Source organism: Myotis yumanensis, unplaced genomic scaffold (assembly GCF_028538775.1).
Source record: "Myotis yumanensis isolate MYYU_CA2020_CCGP unplaced genomic scaffold, mMyoYum1.0.hap1 SCAF_7, whole genome shotgun sequence".
Taxonomy (NCBI): domain Eukaryota; kingdom Metazoa; phylum Chordata; class Mammalia; order Chiroptera; family Vespertilionidae; genus Myotis; species Myotis yumanensis.
Window position 1 is genome coordinate 8,673,953 of NW_027223758.1, and position 15,953 is coordinate 8,689,905.

A 15,953-nucleotide genomic window follows, 5' to 3' on the forward strand; every position below is an offset into this window, starting at 1 on the left:
TTGGAGAGTCGATTTTATCTCGATCCCCACAGGCCAGGCCGAGGGACCCCACCTGCTGGTGGGACCCCATTCACTCTGCAGAAGCCCTTTGAGCTGCAGCACCACCCCAGATGCAGCCAGCCAGGGAGGAACCATGGGAGGTTGGCTCTAGGGCGTATCTGGCCCGTCTCACCCAGTCCTGCCCCACCAGCCACCTTCTAACTATTTTTCACTCCATGTGCACAAATCCATGATAATATATATATATATATATATATATATATATATAATATTTTTTTAAATCAGCTAACTGTTGACTTTCATCAGAAGATGGGCAGCCTTACCTCCAATCTTGAACCAAAAGAACTTAAAACCACTCTATGAGTGAAAAATGTTGAGTTTGTCATCTTCATTGAAATCTGAAAATGGATGTATTTTATACTGGAACTACAGGAAAGAAGATTTTGTTAAGAGTTAGTGCAGCCTTGGCCAGTGTGGCTCAGTTGGTTGAGCATCCTCCCATGCATGGAAAGGTTGCTGGTTTGATTCCATATGCCCAGGCTGTAGGTTCAATCCCAGGTAGGGGGCGTGCAGGAAGCAAGTGATCAATGTTTCTCTCACATCAATGTTTCTCTCTCTCTCGCTCTCCCTCACCCTCTCTTTCTCTCTCAAATCAATAAAAACATATTTTTGTAAAAAATCTGTTGATGCAATATTCGCCTCTCAAAGTCAAGACTGTCCCAAAGAGGAATCATAAAATGTCTCTGTACAAATGTGTGTTCTCTTCATTCTGTCTGTTTCCTGAGCAATCGGCTGAAACGCTTCAAGCCCTTGGGTTGGCCGTTGCTCCTGCTTTTTTCACACCGTGTTTCCAGGAAAACCACCACACAGCCATGCACCCACCACACCCACTAAACACGTGGGAAATGCACGGATGGACTTCAGAACCCGGCTCTCCCACTGAGGAGGCCTCTTAACCACGCCTGAGTTCTTCTGCCTTCAACGGAGCGAAAGGCCTTCTCAGGCTTGAGCATGGAAGTGGAATATGAAATTTACTCCCCTACTCCCCACCCCGCCTCCCGACAAAAAACTGTCATTTTTCTCAGTGTATAATTAAAACAGAAACAGCAACGATGCCTAAGGAAAAAATCCCATAGTTTGATCCCCAGATTTCAGTGTGTTTGCAATGTTGGCCAAAGTGCATTAGGATGTAGTTTATGTACAAATCCACCACAGCTTAGAAAAATCCCTTCCTCCTCACACTTGTGTGTTCACCACTTAGCTTGGGGATTAGCAAAAGACGACATCATTGCCAACCAGCTTCCCCTCAGGGAAGGCCGGAAGTGTTTACGTTTCTCCTGGCTTCTACCAAAAACCTGGAACTAATAAAAGACAGCATTGAGGTGCTTTCATGTAGAGCAGGGATTGGTGAATGCAGCGAGGGCCAACCCAGCCACCCCTATGGGTTTATGTATTGTCTGTGGCGATACAATAGCAACAGAGCCACTTGACACCCGAAGCCTAAAATATTTACATTCTGGAGTCAAAATGCCTGGGTTCAACCGTGAGGCTACTCAGCAGTAACTGGGAAAGTAATTAAACAAGGAGGCTATCAGACTGGGTGGCGCTAATGCATTGTTAGCGCCTGAGCTAACCGAAAGGTAATCCAAGGAAAGGGAACTTAAGAACAACTGACCACAAACAGCCAGCTAGGCTTTCCCAAGTAAGGTAACCGTTATTAAGTCCTCATCCGTGCTTTGCTTTCAGCCACATCTTCTCTCTCGAGACCTCTCCCCAAGCCCGTCTTTGGAGCACTCCTAACCAGCTTTTATTTGGCATGGCCCATACCCAGTTGATGTAGGCTCAAATAAACTCTTACAATTTTTTAATGTGCCGAGGTTTACCTTTGAACAGAGCTCAGAAATGTTGGGCACATTCTTCAGATTATTAAAACTCCTTAAGGCTCAGTTTCCTCGTCTGTAAAACGGGAACAATAATTACACTGACCTTCTAGAGCTGTTGTGGGGATCCAATAAGATAACACAAGCAAGGCACCTGGAATAGTACTGAACGGAACATAGACGCTATGTGGATAATCTAATAGAACCCCAACTCTTGTGTGCGTGCGTGCGTGTATGTGTGTGTGTGTGTGTGTGCGTGTGTCTATGTGTGTGTGTGAATATGTTTCTTTTTTTAAAATCCTGAAAGAGGTTTGACTTGTAGTTAACCATACCCAGCATCATTTCTTTACACATTCATTAGCTTTAGACTTGCTTCGGCAATTCTGACTTTCATTAAAATTATCATTATTTCTTTAATTCCATTTTCTTTATCTACTTCAACTTAATCCCCCACATGGGCTGCCAAGGCCCTGGACTCGGGGAGGACCTCTTAAGAGATGGCTTTAGAAGACAAGAAGAGCCAGGCAGAGCCAGGAAAAGGAACAGTGAGGGAATTATCAAGTGTGTGCGGAACCACATCTTTGCAAGATGAATAGGTATGCACCTGGGAGGAGGAGGAGGAGCAAAATGATGTGAAAGTTGCTAAAACACAAATGCGTTCCAGCCAAGCCATTGGCACCAAACCATTTCCATATCCTTAATCATTGGGGCTTCATGGGTCAATCTCTATTTGGGGAAGTTGTGTACTTTTTGAAAAAAGCACAAATGAAAATAATCTTTGCCCTGGTTGGGTAGTTCAGTTGGTTAGAGTGTCCTCCCGATACACCAAGGTTGTGCGTTCAATCCCAGTGAGGACACATACAAGAAGCAACCAATGAATGCATAAATAAGTGGAACAGCAAATCAATGTCTCCTCTCTCTCTCTCTCTCTCTCTCTCTCTCTCATCAATTAAAAAATAGAAAATAAACCTTTTTACGGCCCTTTCTTGAAACTAGCAAAATTGTATTTTTTTTCTAGAAAACACAAGATAATATTTTCTGGTGAAAAATCGCCATTTTGAAAGGGCCTAGCCCTGTGCCTGGTGCTGAGAAAATATATAATCACTATTAATTTGCCTCCTTTAGAAAGAACTCTATCCCTAGGATGGAAATTGATTTGTCTATCCATTCACTCAACGTGTATTTCTCAAGCATGAGCTGAGCCAGGCACCACCCAAGGGCCAGGAAACAGTAAGGCCAGCTGTAGAAGGAAAAGTGCAGCCCACCCAGTCCAACTTGACCTTGAGAGATGCCACGAGCACTCTTAAAAAACATAATGTCCCATGCAACACACTTAGACTAAAAACTACTCATTGCGCATCTGAAACTCAATGTAATGGGCGTTCTCTATTTTATCTGGCAACCACACTGTGAACAGAGGAGACAGATACCTGCCTGCTCTCTCTCCAGCCTGAGGCGCCCACAAGAATCAACTCCCAGGTGGAAAGCCTGGGGGAAAACGAGGCCTTCTCCCTAGAAGTGCGTCCCCCCTGGGGCCCATGGAGCAGCCGCCCTGAACGGTCAGGGCAACCTTATTTCCTTGTTGAACTCTCTGCAGTTAAGGTCCTCAGAGACAGGTCCCCGGGCTCCAGCCAGCACAGCCCCGAGCTGGCAGGTGCTCTGACCAGTTTAATGAATGAGAGTGATGCCCAACCGTGCTCAGGGCGAAGAATGCGCTTTTATTTTGAAACGGGTGACGAAGGTACTTCAAACAAAATGAAGGCTTGGAAAAAGACAAGAGGGACAGTTGTGTGAGAAACGTTCACCCCATAAAGAACACTCCAGGGTCCTTAACAGAATAAGTAAGAGTGAGCCGAAGCCCTGGTTTAAACTAACTGGCGATATAATGAAATGCAGTCGCCGGTAGCTAACCAGACCCACCAGGTATGAGTAACCGAAGCACCGAGGACACACAGGTAACAAATAACGGAGGGCATTTTATTGTCAGTGCCGACTGTGACACAACTGAGATGCAGAGGGGAAATCACAAGGACCACAAAAGAACTGAGAGGTGCAGGGGACAGGGATCGACCATAGAAAATCACGTGTGGGTTGACTCCTTTCTTTCCGGCTGTAAAAGAAGTCGGTATCTGTAGAGCATGTTTCAATTACGCTAAGGGGGCTTGATTTTTTTTTTTTTTTTACAAAAGGAAAGAACCAAGGGGAAAGAAAGAGAGAAAGAAAGACAAGGATAGTATTGCAGTTTCCCAGTGACCACACGACTAGGCAGGACCCGGAGCTTCCTTCATCCTTCTCGCTGCCGGCCCGTGACCTCCGGTGGATCTGTGCGGACTCCTTCCACGCGTGTCACTCACGTGCTGGGCAGTTGCTGTCAATGCTCAGGACGGTAGGCGGGGAAGGTCTCTGTCCGATGAAGCTTCAGAGGACTGGCAACATCTTTTCCAAAAAGAATGTTAGAACAGCGGTTACATACGTGTCCAGAAAGCCCACCTCCAGATTAGCTAGCAACACGTGTCTATGCACGAGAAGTAAGTAACACGGTTCCCACTCACAGTGATTTGCAAATAAAACTCATGGGAGATTACATCATTAACATATCATTTGCATGTGGCCTTTGCCTGGGGCTATAATCAGATAACTGATTATTTTCCTCGATTTTCCTTTCTCATTAACTCACAGGGTATTTAGGAAAAATGAGTCGGAATCATGGGACTGTGGAAACTTGACTAGGACATTCTTTGTAAACCTGACCAGAAGTAAGACAAGTTTATACTTATAACTAGGAAAACTCGCCGCAAAGGAGGACTTCTTAAAACCCATTTGGTCTTTATGATTTCAGGGTGAGGTTCCAACCAAGAAAGATGAGAAGTCAGGAAGTTAAACACGCAAGGCCACGGCCAGCCCTCTGCGACATCGGGGCGCGGCAAACTTCTTCCACGCAGACCAGGCGCTACATGCTTAGATTTCACAGGCTGTGCACTGGTCTCACAGCAACTCTGCTGCCTATAGTTCGAAGACAGCCGCAACTGCCAGGGATTGAAGGAGTGGGCGTCAATGTTCCATACACCTCTGTTCCCCTAATCAGAGAGCAGCTGCAATCCCCCCAGCCAGCCCTAGTTTGCCAATATCTGCAGAGATAACTGGATTTCATAGAAAACGAGAGGTTTTACTGCCACCTGCTGGTTAAGGTTACCAAGAGCCAAGAAATGCACACTGGGCAGGTAAAGGTCAACCTGAGCAGAACAAGCCTGGCCTGGAGCAGGCACTCCTGGGAGCCAGAGGCAGGGGTCAAGCCTGCACCATCCCAGAGAGAGAGGACCGCAGCTCCACGGGCACGCGGCCCGCCCGGTCACTCTCAGAACCACGCTGTGTTCAAGCCTTGGGCCACACAGGAACATTGATGGAGCCCGGGGGCCCTTGCTCATTCCCCATTTATTTCATGACCACAAACAGCCCTGCCTCCGTCTGACCTCATGCCAAGCCCGAGGCGGTCCAGGACGAAAGGAAACACCGCAGGTCTGCTGAGCGGTGAGGTCGCAACCCCCAAACAAAAAGGAAATAGAAATCACGGAGTCGGTATCCACATGCCTCAAGTGTGCACCGGGAGAGAGTTATCTAGCCAGTCAGATGGTCCCTGGCACTCAGCAGCAGGGATTAGTACAGAACCCTTGAACTTTAAAACATCCTACATCCCTTCTTCCAGCCTCCCAGCCATCACAAATGCGGATTCTATTTCCTTTGCCTACACACGTACACACATGCAATAGGAGGGAGGTACACGGTATTCATGAGGTTACAAGTAAGAATCCAGGTCTAGCTTTGTAACGGCCTGGTAACGTTTCCCACAGGAAGCAGCCAGTGTGCAACGGTATTAACGCAACAGGCACGTCCTCGCTCAGAAGCAGAGCCTCTCTCTGTACCATCAACAGCAGCTCCGTAGGCTCCGAGTCTGCAAGGACAGCGACTGATGGCATCCACCTGGGGTCAAGCCAAACTGAAAGCACCTGCGGCCTCTGCCGTGGGCTCCCGGCGGCTCTCCAGCTGCTTTGAACACTGTGCTTAGCTCAAAGCCAGGAAATGGATGGAAAGATTCTCTCCATTCTTCGCAGTTCCCGGAATGGTCGCAAGCCGGCACTGCCCTGGGCCCCCCCTGGGCGCAGCCCCGCTCTCTGGCCTGCACAGGTCACGGCACATTGGGATGTGCTTGCCACTGTTTACATCACCGTGGACTTCCCACGAAGGGGCTCATTTCCCTGCTCTGCTGGAGAACGGAAGGTGGTGCTGGCCTGGATTCTGCCCCCGCGCACAGCATGGCAGACCAGAGGGGACGCAGCTGCCCCTTACAAAGGAGGCATTCGGTTCACCAGGGCCCGCTGCTCCCCTTCTGCCCTAACCCTCTTGGTGTGGCCCCGGGTGCCTATAGACAGGCAAGTTTCAGAGCCTGGTTTCTTTGTCATCTGCTCACGATCGCTCAAGTCTTAATCTGTCTTCCAACTTAAATGCTGCACGCACGATGTCAGCAACTGGGCTAGAACTGATTGAAACCCAACGTTAACAACTTCTCCAAAGCAGCCACATACTCCAAGAATCTATGGTCCTTACAACACATATGTAAACCATGTGGTGGAGCCAGTCCTGTGGAGGTGCTATTTCCATTGCAGGCACATGCCTGTGAGACATCCATGGTGGCAGAATTTCTACCCACAGACAAGGCCCCTGGTAAAAGAAGTAGCCTGGACTAGTGTCAGAACCCTGGAGTTCATGCCACCCCCTTCACTCACTAGTCATGTGATCATGCACAACTACTTGAACTCCAAGCGTCTGGGTTTCTGCCTTCATTGAAACAGAGACGGTAGTCCTGTTCTTGCCAACTCAGACTGTCGCTGGGAGAAGCAAACAGCACCTGGCTGCCCGCTAGCGCCCCTATGCACCAGCCACGCTGCCTGCTCTCTGCTCTTTGAACCTCCCCGCTGGCTTCTGTCTCAGGGCCTTTGCACTTGCTGCCGTCGCCAGGGAGCCAGATTTTCCCTCACCCTCAGTATGGCTGCCTCTTCTCAGACGTCAGGTCTTGGGATAAATGCCACAGCCTCCTGTGACCACCTGGTCTACAGAGGTCCCTTTAGCCCTGACTGGTTTGGCTCAGTGGATAGAGCATTGCTCTGCAGACTGAAGGGTCCCAGGTTCGATTCCGGTCAAGGGCATGTACCTTGGTTGCGGGCACATCCCCAGTTGGGGGTGTGCAGGAGGCAGCTGTTCGATGTTTCTCTCTCATCGATGTTTCTAACTCTCTAACCCTCTCCCTTCCTCTCTGTAAAAAATCAAGAAAATATTTTTAAAACGAGGTCCCTTTATCATCGCCCCTCCCCCCAAAATCAACAGCTACACTTCACTATTCTCTATTACAAACACCTTCTTTTCAAAGTGACATGTGTCAAGTTTGAAATTAAATATATTTAATTATTGGCAATGATCTTTTTTGGACTATAAGCTCTAGGAGGGTGGAAACATACCTATCTAGTAGCTCCAGCGTATCTCCACTGCCTCACTCAGTGCTTGGCACAAAGGAGGTGCTCAATAAACACTTACTGACTAGATGAATGAGTGAGTGGATGAATAGAGAGGTGAAAACCTCAACTACTTACTAGATTGGGAATCTCGGACACATTAGTAACACTTCTAATTTTCAGGTTCTTCCCTACTAGTGGGAATAACATACTCTCAGGAGCTGTTTTAAGGATGAAATTAGATCACGTGTCTTAAATGCCTCATGCAACACAGTAGGTCTTCGAGAAAGGGTTGCTTTCATAAAGATACTCATGGAGAATGTCTTGTCTCCCTTGTAAGGAGCAAACCTGGCCCTTCCCTGGTGGATATGCTAATGTTTGTTTATGTAAAAAAGGAAAGAGGGGCTTCATGTTCAATAAATTTGCACATCTCTGCTTTAAACAAGGCTAAACAGATTATTTACTGCAAGATATCGCAGAGCCTTGAAAATGCTGACCTGCATGCTGAATCTTGGAAAAGAGAATGAACAGGTAGCATGTCCCCCAAACTTATTGGGCATCAGTACTGCTAGGGGGGAGGGTGAAGACGACACGGAACACAACTGGTAAAAAACGAGTCTGTGTTACGTTGTGCAATGCATTCCTAAAAGAACCTCCTGAGTGCAGTTTCATGATACACCTCCTTGACATGTTGATTCTGTATATTCCTAAACGTAGAAGAGAATTTCTACATGGACCCTGGAAAATGGGGTGAGAGAAGGTGTGATAGTGGATTAAATACATCTTACTGTGTGTGGCATGTATCAGAAACAGTAATAATAAAGTGACAATTCCAAGGTCAACCAGAAGGTGGCGCCGAAGGACTAGATTTAGCGAGGAAATGAAAAATTTCTCAAATCAGATAAATTCCCCCATAAGGGCTAGTATAATCTCCAAGACTACACCAGCCAGGGAAATTACAACTCATAAATACCAGCAAAACAAGAAGGGACTATGTACCACGCAATTTTACCGTGTGGCACACACAGAGCCATAACGTCATTAACTTTTTCTAATTTCTCTAATTCATGTTGTCACTAATTTTTTCCAGGGGTGAAGAAGGCAAATGGTATAGCTGGAAAATAGATAAACCTAATTCCATTTATTTGCCATGGAAATTGCCATCCCTGATAACCAAGATAATTTTAGATAGTCTGTGAACAATATATGTATTTTTTTTTTAATTTTAGAGAGAGATTTGTTGTTCCACTTATCTATGCATTCACTGGTTGATTCTTGTATGTGCCCTGATGAGGGATGTAACCTGTAACTTTGGGGCATCAGGACAACACTCTAACCAACTGAGCTATGTGCCCAGGGCAATGGACAATATTTTTATAAGGGAACCAGTTCCTGGTAAATTGTGTCCCATACAACACAGGCCACACATTGACACTGTCTCAAGGAATACCGGCAACTAAAGAGCAGTCCACAAGGTAAAATAAAAGGGTCAAATCTACATAAAACACACAGGTGAGGAGCTACCTCAGTAAACATGGGCACAAATTAATTAGCAACATGAAATACATTTACACAAATTCCTACACAAGTAGCAGAAGTGTGTGAAAACGAATCACTGGGTGAAATAACCAATACAACACCCAAAGCAAACACACACTTGTGAGGCAAGTCCCGCACTGCCCTCATGCACAGGAGCAGCCCAAGATCAGGGGCAATTTCAGGGAGTGTTGCTGGGCAGACAACACAGGAGAAAGGTAAGGAGTCTAATAAAAAGCTATATGTTCAGCGAAGAGCACCGTCGGCAGCAAAAAAGCCAACAGTACAAGTTTTCCTTATGGTCTCCAGAGCCCTGCAGTTGTCGCCACAGAGCCGGACAAGCATCGTCTCTGCAGGATCCCAGGCACTTACTCTGCCTCTCCCCAATGACTCCACCAGAAGCAGAGCCACCCCTCTCTCCAAATGACGGTTCTGTAAGCGCGACCACTGTGCTCCTTTGAAACGTCTGGACCCATGAACTTGAACCTGATTTTACAGTAATAGCTCATTACTTTTGAGTGATGGGTGAAAGGTTAATAAAAAATAAACCCAACTGGACAGGGATGAAACCCCGACTTCCCTGTGCGACGCTGGTTGGTTTGTGGCCTGTATCTTTGATACAAACAACGCCGGGACCTCCTGGAAGAGTGTGCACTTCTTTCTCGGCCGCGATGGTTTGCATCTCGGCCCCATTCCACAGGGGATGCCGCCACTTCTCTCGTCTTGGAATTCGTGGGTTAAGAGTCTTTGAGGGTCACCCCGGACCTGTCTGCTATGCATGGGCCTCCCAACCACCAAAGGCGGCTCTGTGTGTGCAGGTATGTTTGCAAATTGTATTGTTGTTTTTGTTAAAAAAAACCTGTGACTGTGTGCTGCCAAACAGATGTATCCAGATGTAAACCCTGTGGGGTAGTCATAGATACCCTGGGCGCACATAAGCCATATGCTTACAGTACCTAAAACATCCTCCTTCAATTTAAAAAAGATTTTAAAAAATATTATTATATTATGATACATTCAGAAACCTGAGAAGACCCTTCGCCTGAAATGATTGCTCAGGAATGTGCACTTATGTTGGTTAAGGATAGTTGGATTAGTCAGAGATCGGAAAGTGAGTGTGCTCTTCATACAACATTTTCTGTCCAGATTGTCCCGAGGATTTCGGAACTCTGGGATATTGGCTAATAAATTCAGAAACTGCAATTTATTTAAGTGTTCCCTCCCTCTCAGGGCATCTTTGCAGACACGGTGTTCTAGGGAAATGATTCATGCACGCTGTATCTCAGGACTTAAGGCAATTTCCTCTCTATGATGCCTACATCACCTTGGTTCTCCACTTCCTTTTGCATTCCAGACACCTGGAATCTAAGAAGATGTTTCCTTTGTGTAAAGATTGTGTAGGTATATGTAGAAAGTCAGGCTATACAGCCATTCAATAGGTTTTGTGATATAAGTTCATATGCTTTATCTTATTGCATATTGGAAAAATATAATTGTTATAACTGCTTAAAAGACAATGAAATATACTTAAAAATAGATGTATTTAAGTAGATGAGGCTGAACAAAATTGAATATATAGTGTAAGTGGCACATATAGGGCAATGCTGAGATGATGGAACTCAGATATTGAAGCGTCTCTGAAGATGATACAGAACAGATGGCAGTTGTGACAACCCGACCTGACTCTGCGTGTGATCTTGGCAGGTGAGCGCATCTGTCAGTTGTTTAGCAAGGCAGCCGCTCACTCACGCACTCAGCACTCAGTGGTGTTTTTGAGCGTCTACCAGGTACCGTGCTCCCTGCTAGTGACAGAGACTAAAGGCATAAGGACTAAAATGCAACCGCCTCGGTGCCCTCTTCACATCACACACGGCTGCTCCGTGCCAGGTGACGGGAGAACAAGTGATGAAGGCGAAGGAAGGCCCGGCTCCCCTGCCCGCCTGGGCATGACTGGCCGCGAGCCAAGAGGCCCACAACGCATACGAAGTGGAAACCGCTAAGGGCAGTAGGAGAGCAAGTGCCCTTGTCCGCTCCTGTGAGTCACGTCACCAGAGATGCCGGTGCTGGTGATGATAAAGTCTGGGAGCCCTGGAGAGGGACCCGGAAGAGCCCCTGGGGAGGATTGGCCAGCGGGAGGGGCTGGGGGGGGCCGGTGACCAGGCTCGGGGAGCAGGCACTTGACCTGAGCCCACTGTTCCCAGAGGTCACCACTCATTGTGGAACTGAGGGGCTCAGCAAGCGCCTCCTCTGAGCGAGGCGCCTTCTAGCGTGTGCCCTCTGGGTTCTGGCCTCTTGCTCCCCATCAGAGAAGTTCTCCATCAGGGTCCCCCCAGGCCTCTCTATTCACAAATTGTACATGCACAGCTGTTCTTACTGACCATCAACAAAAAGCTGCATCTGAAGGAGTGAGAAAATGCTGACGCCCTCCTGCACCTGGTTCGGAGACCCCGGCTTTGGAAGAGGGGCATCTCAGGATCTGCTTAGAAGTGCAGCAGAGTCTGCACCCAGGACTCTGCCCTCTAGCAGGTTCCTAAGCTGAGAGCCACCTGGAGGCTTGTTAACGCGGGGATGGTCCCCATCCTCAGAGTCCCTGACTCCTCAGGTCTGGGAGGGGCCCAGAAACCTAAGCTTCCAGCAGGTTCCCCAGGAACGCGGGGGCTGCCTGTGCTCAAGCCACCAGACGCCCTGGCACCTGATGACGTGCACACTGCTCAGCCACAGCCTCCGGCTCAATCTCTGCACTGTGAACAGTGTCCCCCGGACATTGTGGCAGACGTGGTGCCTCGGGAGTGAGGCCCTGATGGGCTCTGGCACCAGAAGAAGGGGCTAACCAGCCTGGCACCCAGCAGCAGTGAGTGGAGCAGAGCGCCCTCTGCAGGGCTGCCCATGCTGGCACCCTCGCCCACTGCGGTCCTCCCACCTGCACAGTCTCCCTCCCACACTCAGGCTCCCACACACGGGCTCCCGCACACCGGCTCCCACACTCAGGCTCCCACCACAGTTCCCAGGCACAGTCGCCCGCACTCACCCTGCAGGCGGTAGAGCTGGCCCGTGCTGTGCTGCCGGGTGATGTGCTGCCAGTAGGCGCTGCGGGGCAGGGGCACCATGGTGCTCAGCGAGGCGGCCCGCTCACTCATCTTCATCTGCAGCTGTCAAGGCAAGTACAGGGGTGTCAGCGACGTGACTGAGAGGGACCTGACCGCCCACGGGAACGCAGAGACCTGACCTCCAGACCCCTGGAGGCGACTCACGTCTCCGTCGCTCAGCACCTGGTCAAAGCGTACGACACGCACACACACACTGGATGCGTGGCCACTGCGAACCAGAGGAAAGCAGATTTAGTCAATGAAAAGGGAGGCCTGCAGGCTGTGTCCCTGCATACCACTGCTCAGGAGAAATCCATCAATGCTCACTTGAGAAACCACCTGGGCTGGGGGAGCGCTCTGGGAGATGGACCTGCTTAGCATTTGCCCAGCACAGACCGGGTACAGGAGCAAATGGGGATATTATTATTATTACTATTAACTGCAATACCCATTTGAAGATTATTTAAAGAAAACACCCTGCTTATCATGAGTCATCAGCATGGTAGTTCCAGGTATAATATCTGTACTGTGAGGGAAGCCCAGGTCCTGGGTGCCGGCAGAAGCCTGGGTCCCGGGTACCAGAGGGAAGCCGGTGCCAGCAGCCGGGGGAAGGAAAGCCTACTCTTGCACAAATTTCATGCATCGGGCCTCTGGTATATATATAAAAAGCTAAAGGACCATCTGACCGTCAGACCAGCCGGTACCTATGATGCACACTGACCACCAGGGGGCAGACGCTCAATGCAGGTGCTGCTGAGCTGCAGTGCCTTGGCAGCAGTGGTTCTCGGTGACCTGACAAACCCAGAACCAGAGAGGAGGGAGCCTGATTCCTCGTGGGGGCTGGGTGATTCCACCGTCAGCGGTGGGTTATGTTGTTGCTGGGGCACTGTTGGTCCCGAATCTGGTTTACTGCACCCTTGCGTTTGCGTTCTACACCCTGTACGGCAGCATCATTGCAGAGTGCCCTCGCACTCCGGGACCCCTCAGGGGATGTTAGAGAGCTGATTTCGGCCCGATCCCCGTGGCCAGGCCAAGGGACCCCACCTGCCGGAGGGACCCCGCTCACTCCAAATACACCTTGCCTTTCGAGCCACAGCATCACCCCAAGTGCACCACTCCAAGGAGGAACTGCGGGTTGGCTCCAGGGCGTGTCTGGCCTGTCTTGCCCAGTCCTGCCCCGCCAGCCACCACCCAGGACTGCCCGCATTAGTCCCTGCACCGGAGCCAGCAACATGAGCCAGAAGACCTGAGTGTGAGCTTTCTTTTTCTTCCCCCCATCCCCTCCCCTACTCTGCAGACGCCCTTCGAGCCACAGTGCCACCCCAGGAATTCTAATTAATTTTCTTTCAACATGCGCTAATCCATGCACTGGGCCACTAGTAAAGAGATAATATTTAATAGAATAAGAATGTAATCTAGGAAAAACACTTGGGAAAGAGCCACCACTTTGAATTACTCATGACCATGGATGTGTCTGCAGCCCAGCGCTCTGGCTGTGCTTTTAGAAGCTTGTTGAGGAGGAAGTGGCAACAACATCATGTTTCAGAGAGACCCTTACGAGGCCTGGCACTCTCTTTCTCTCTCAACCCTTTGAACAAACAGCTCAGTTTATGAAAGGAGCATTCTGTCTCTGGAGAAAAAATGATGAAAAGTCTTATTTCATGCAAAAATGTCTGAATTCTCAAGGGTGAGAAGCCTGAGGAAGTGATGTGGTGACACATTGAAGAGGAAAGTGTCAGCCTCATTTTTCTTCATCGTTGCAAGTAACTCTGATGCGGGATTCCAACAGCTACCGCAGGGACTCGCGCAGGCCACTGGCGGGAGTGGAAATTAACTCTCCATTTGGAAGGAGTTAAAATTGGGTAACCTGGGATATCTCCTCCATTTTTTTTTAACCTGATACACTTTTATATAGTTTGTTTTTCCTTTTAAATAAATAGAGTGGTTTCACATTCAACAGGAAAAATAAAAATTACCCCAACCATAATATGTTTAAGTAGAGGTATTTCTGTTATACTGTGATAGAAACGTTCCTGGAAAAAAATTCCCATTTTGAAAATTGTTGGGGAAATCGGGTTATGGGACGATCATTCAAAACATATGCCCATTTATAACCAAAGTCACTTTGGGAGGCAGCCGGAGGCTGGGAGGTCACAAGAACTGTAGAAAATGCAAGAGAATATCTGGTTGAAAATGCTGGCTGAGAAGTCCAGGCTATAGAGACAGGAGGGACTCTACCCCAACAGTGGGTGCTGGAGCCCGTGTAGCCACATGAAGAAAGGATGCCCCAGGCTACCTCTAGTCCCCAGCAGGCTGTGGGTGCTTGTGGTCACACTGTCCACAGCTGCCACTTCTAAGTATTGGACAGTTCAGATGTGCACAGCCCAGGGAGAGGAAGTGAGCCATTCACGGGGAGCCACGAGGATTGCCACGGAAGGGAGTCAGCGTGTGAGTTGGAGCAGTCAATGTAAACATGTAGGAATAAGACTGGTAGGATAATGGGGGGGAGGGGCAACAAACACACAACTCTAGACCCAGGAAACAATGTTGTTGAATGCTCTGTTCACTGATGTGTTCTCAAGCTCCCAGAACCTGGTAGACAGTAGATGCTCAATAAATATTGTTGCGTGAAAGAATGAATCCAGCCAGTGGTGTGGGAGAGCTTCTCAAACAGCTTGCAAAAGCCCACTGGGCCATGTTTCAGGAATTTTGTGAGTGCAGGCTGTTAAATACAGCCATCATTAAATATTAAGTTATATAAACTTACAGTTGAATAAATATATGTATATACCCATGTGTGTATACACACAAAACTCACTTCCTAGTTCTCTCACTAGCCTATACTCCTGAGGTCATGATGCTGACCATGGTCTCATGGGCTCTTCTGTCCCCAACGGGGTCTGTGGTCTCAAACCCTAAAACTGCCATCACTTATGTCAACCACCTGGCCCTGCAGGCAATGAATTTGTGATTCTTCCCCTAAACCAATTCTCCCACTGACAGAGACAAGGGAAGCAGGGGAAAGATTCCGAATCCGCTGACTTAAGAGTCGGAACCTAAGTTTTAGGACTCCCTAGTTCGGGGCAAGCAACCAACATAGAAACAGACACGTGAGCCACTGCCTACAGAACCTTGGCCGAGTCCCCTCAGCCGACAGCCTCCTCCTTCCCCAGCCTCCCTAACAACCTTCTGTGGCTCCCAGCACCCTCAGGCTCACAGCCAAAGCTTCCTAGAATGGGGTCTTCCGATCCTGCTACCCCTCCAGTCACATGGCCCAAAACACACCCAGGTCCAGCCAGCTCCAGCACCGTGGCACCCACTCTCACACCTCTGTGCTACCCAAGCTTGAAAGCCATCCCCACTGGTCACCTGGCTACACTCACCTACCCTTGGGGTCAGCTCAGGGAGCATCTCCCCTGGACACTTTCCTGACATCTCTCCTCCTTTAATGGCATCAGGTGCTCCGAGCAGACCCCACAGAGACCTGTTCTTACTCTGACCACTGACTGTCTTGTGATGGTGCGACACCAGCCTGCATCCTACTACAGCCATGAGCTCCTGGCAGGCGGGGACCATACCTCTACTCTCTGTATCCCCAGCATCTACTGAGGGCCTCCAGAGGCTTAGCAAATGGGGGATGGATGGATGGATGGATGGATGGACGGACAAATGGCCCCAGCCTTTGCCCACGCAGCAGAGAATACTTTCCAGAAATAAATCCTAATGAGCCCAACCCATGAGAAGCCCTGTGAGCCCAGGGCTGAAGTCTCGGGTCCAGGTTAAAGTGCATGTGGCTGGCCCTGGCTTCATGGACGTGGGAATAAGGCTCTGCCTCGTTCTATTTTGCCATTCGAGTGCTGAGCAGCAGTGAGCCTCGGGGAGACCCTCTCTGTGCACAGGCACGTGGGGTAGGACAGTCCCTGGCAGGGAGGGCAGCTCTGCATTTA

General features: G+C 49.0%; 1 protein-coding gene across 4 annotated transcripts in view; it reads right to left on the minus strand.

Moving 5' to 3' along the window:
- Nucleotides 1–3,836: 3,836 nt before the first annotated feature.
- DOK5 (docking protein 5) overlaps nucleotides 3,837–15,953 on the minus strand; it is a 135,739-nt gene continuing 123,622 nt past the window's right edge. For all 4 annotated transcript variants that reach the window (XM_070421390.1, XM_070421393.1, XM_070421389.1 and 1 more), the window contains exons 7-8: nucleotides 11,949–12,069; nucleotides 3,837–4,316 (exon numbers count right to left, since the gene is read on the minus strand). In XM_070421390.1, the coding sequence (XP_070277491.1) occupies nucleotides 4,252–4,316; nucleotides 11,949–12,069 (186 nt within the window). In that variant the 3' untranslated portion in view covers nucleotides 3,837–4,251. The remainder of the gene's footprint in view (nucleotides 4,317–11,948; nucleotides 12,070–15,953) is intronic.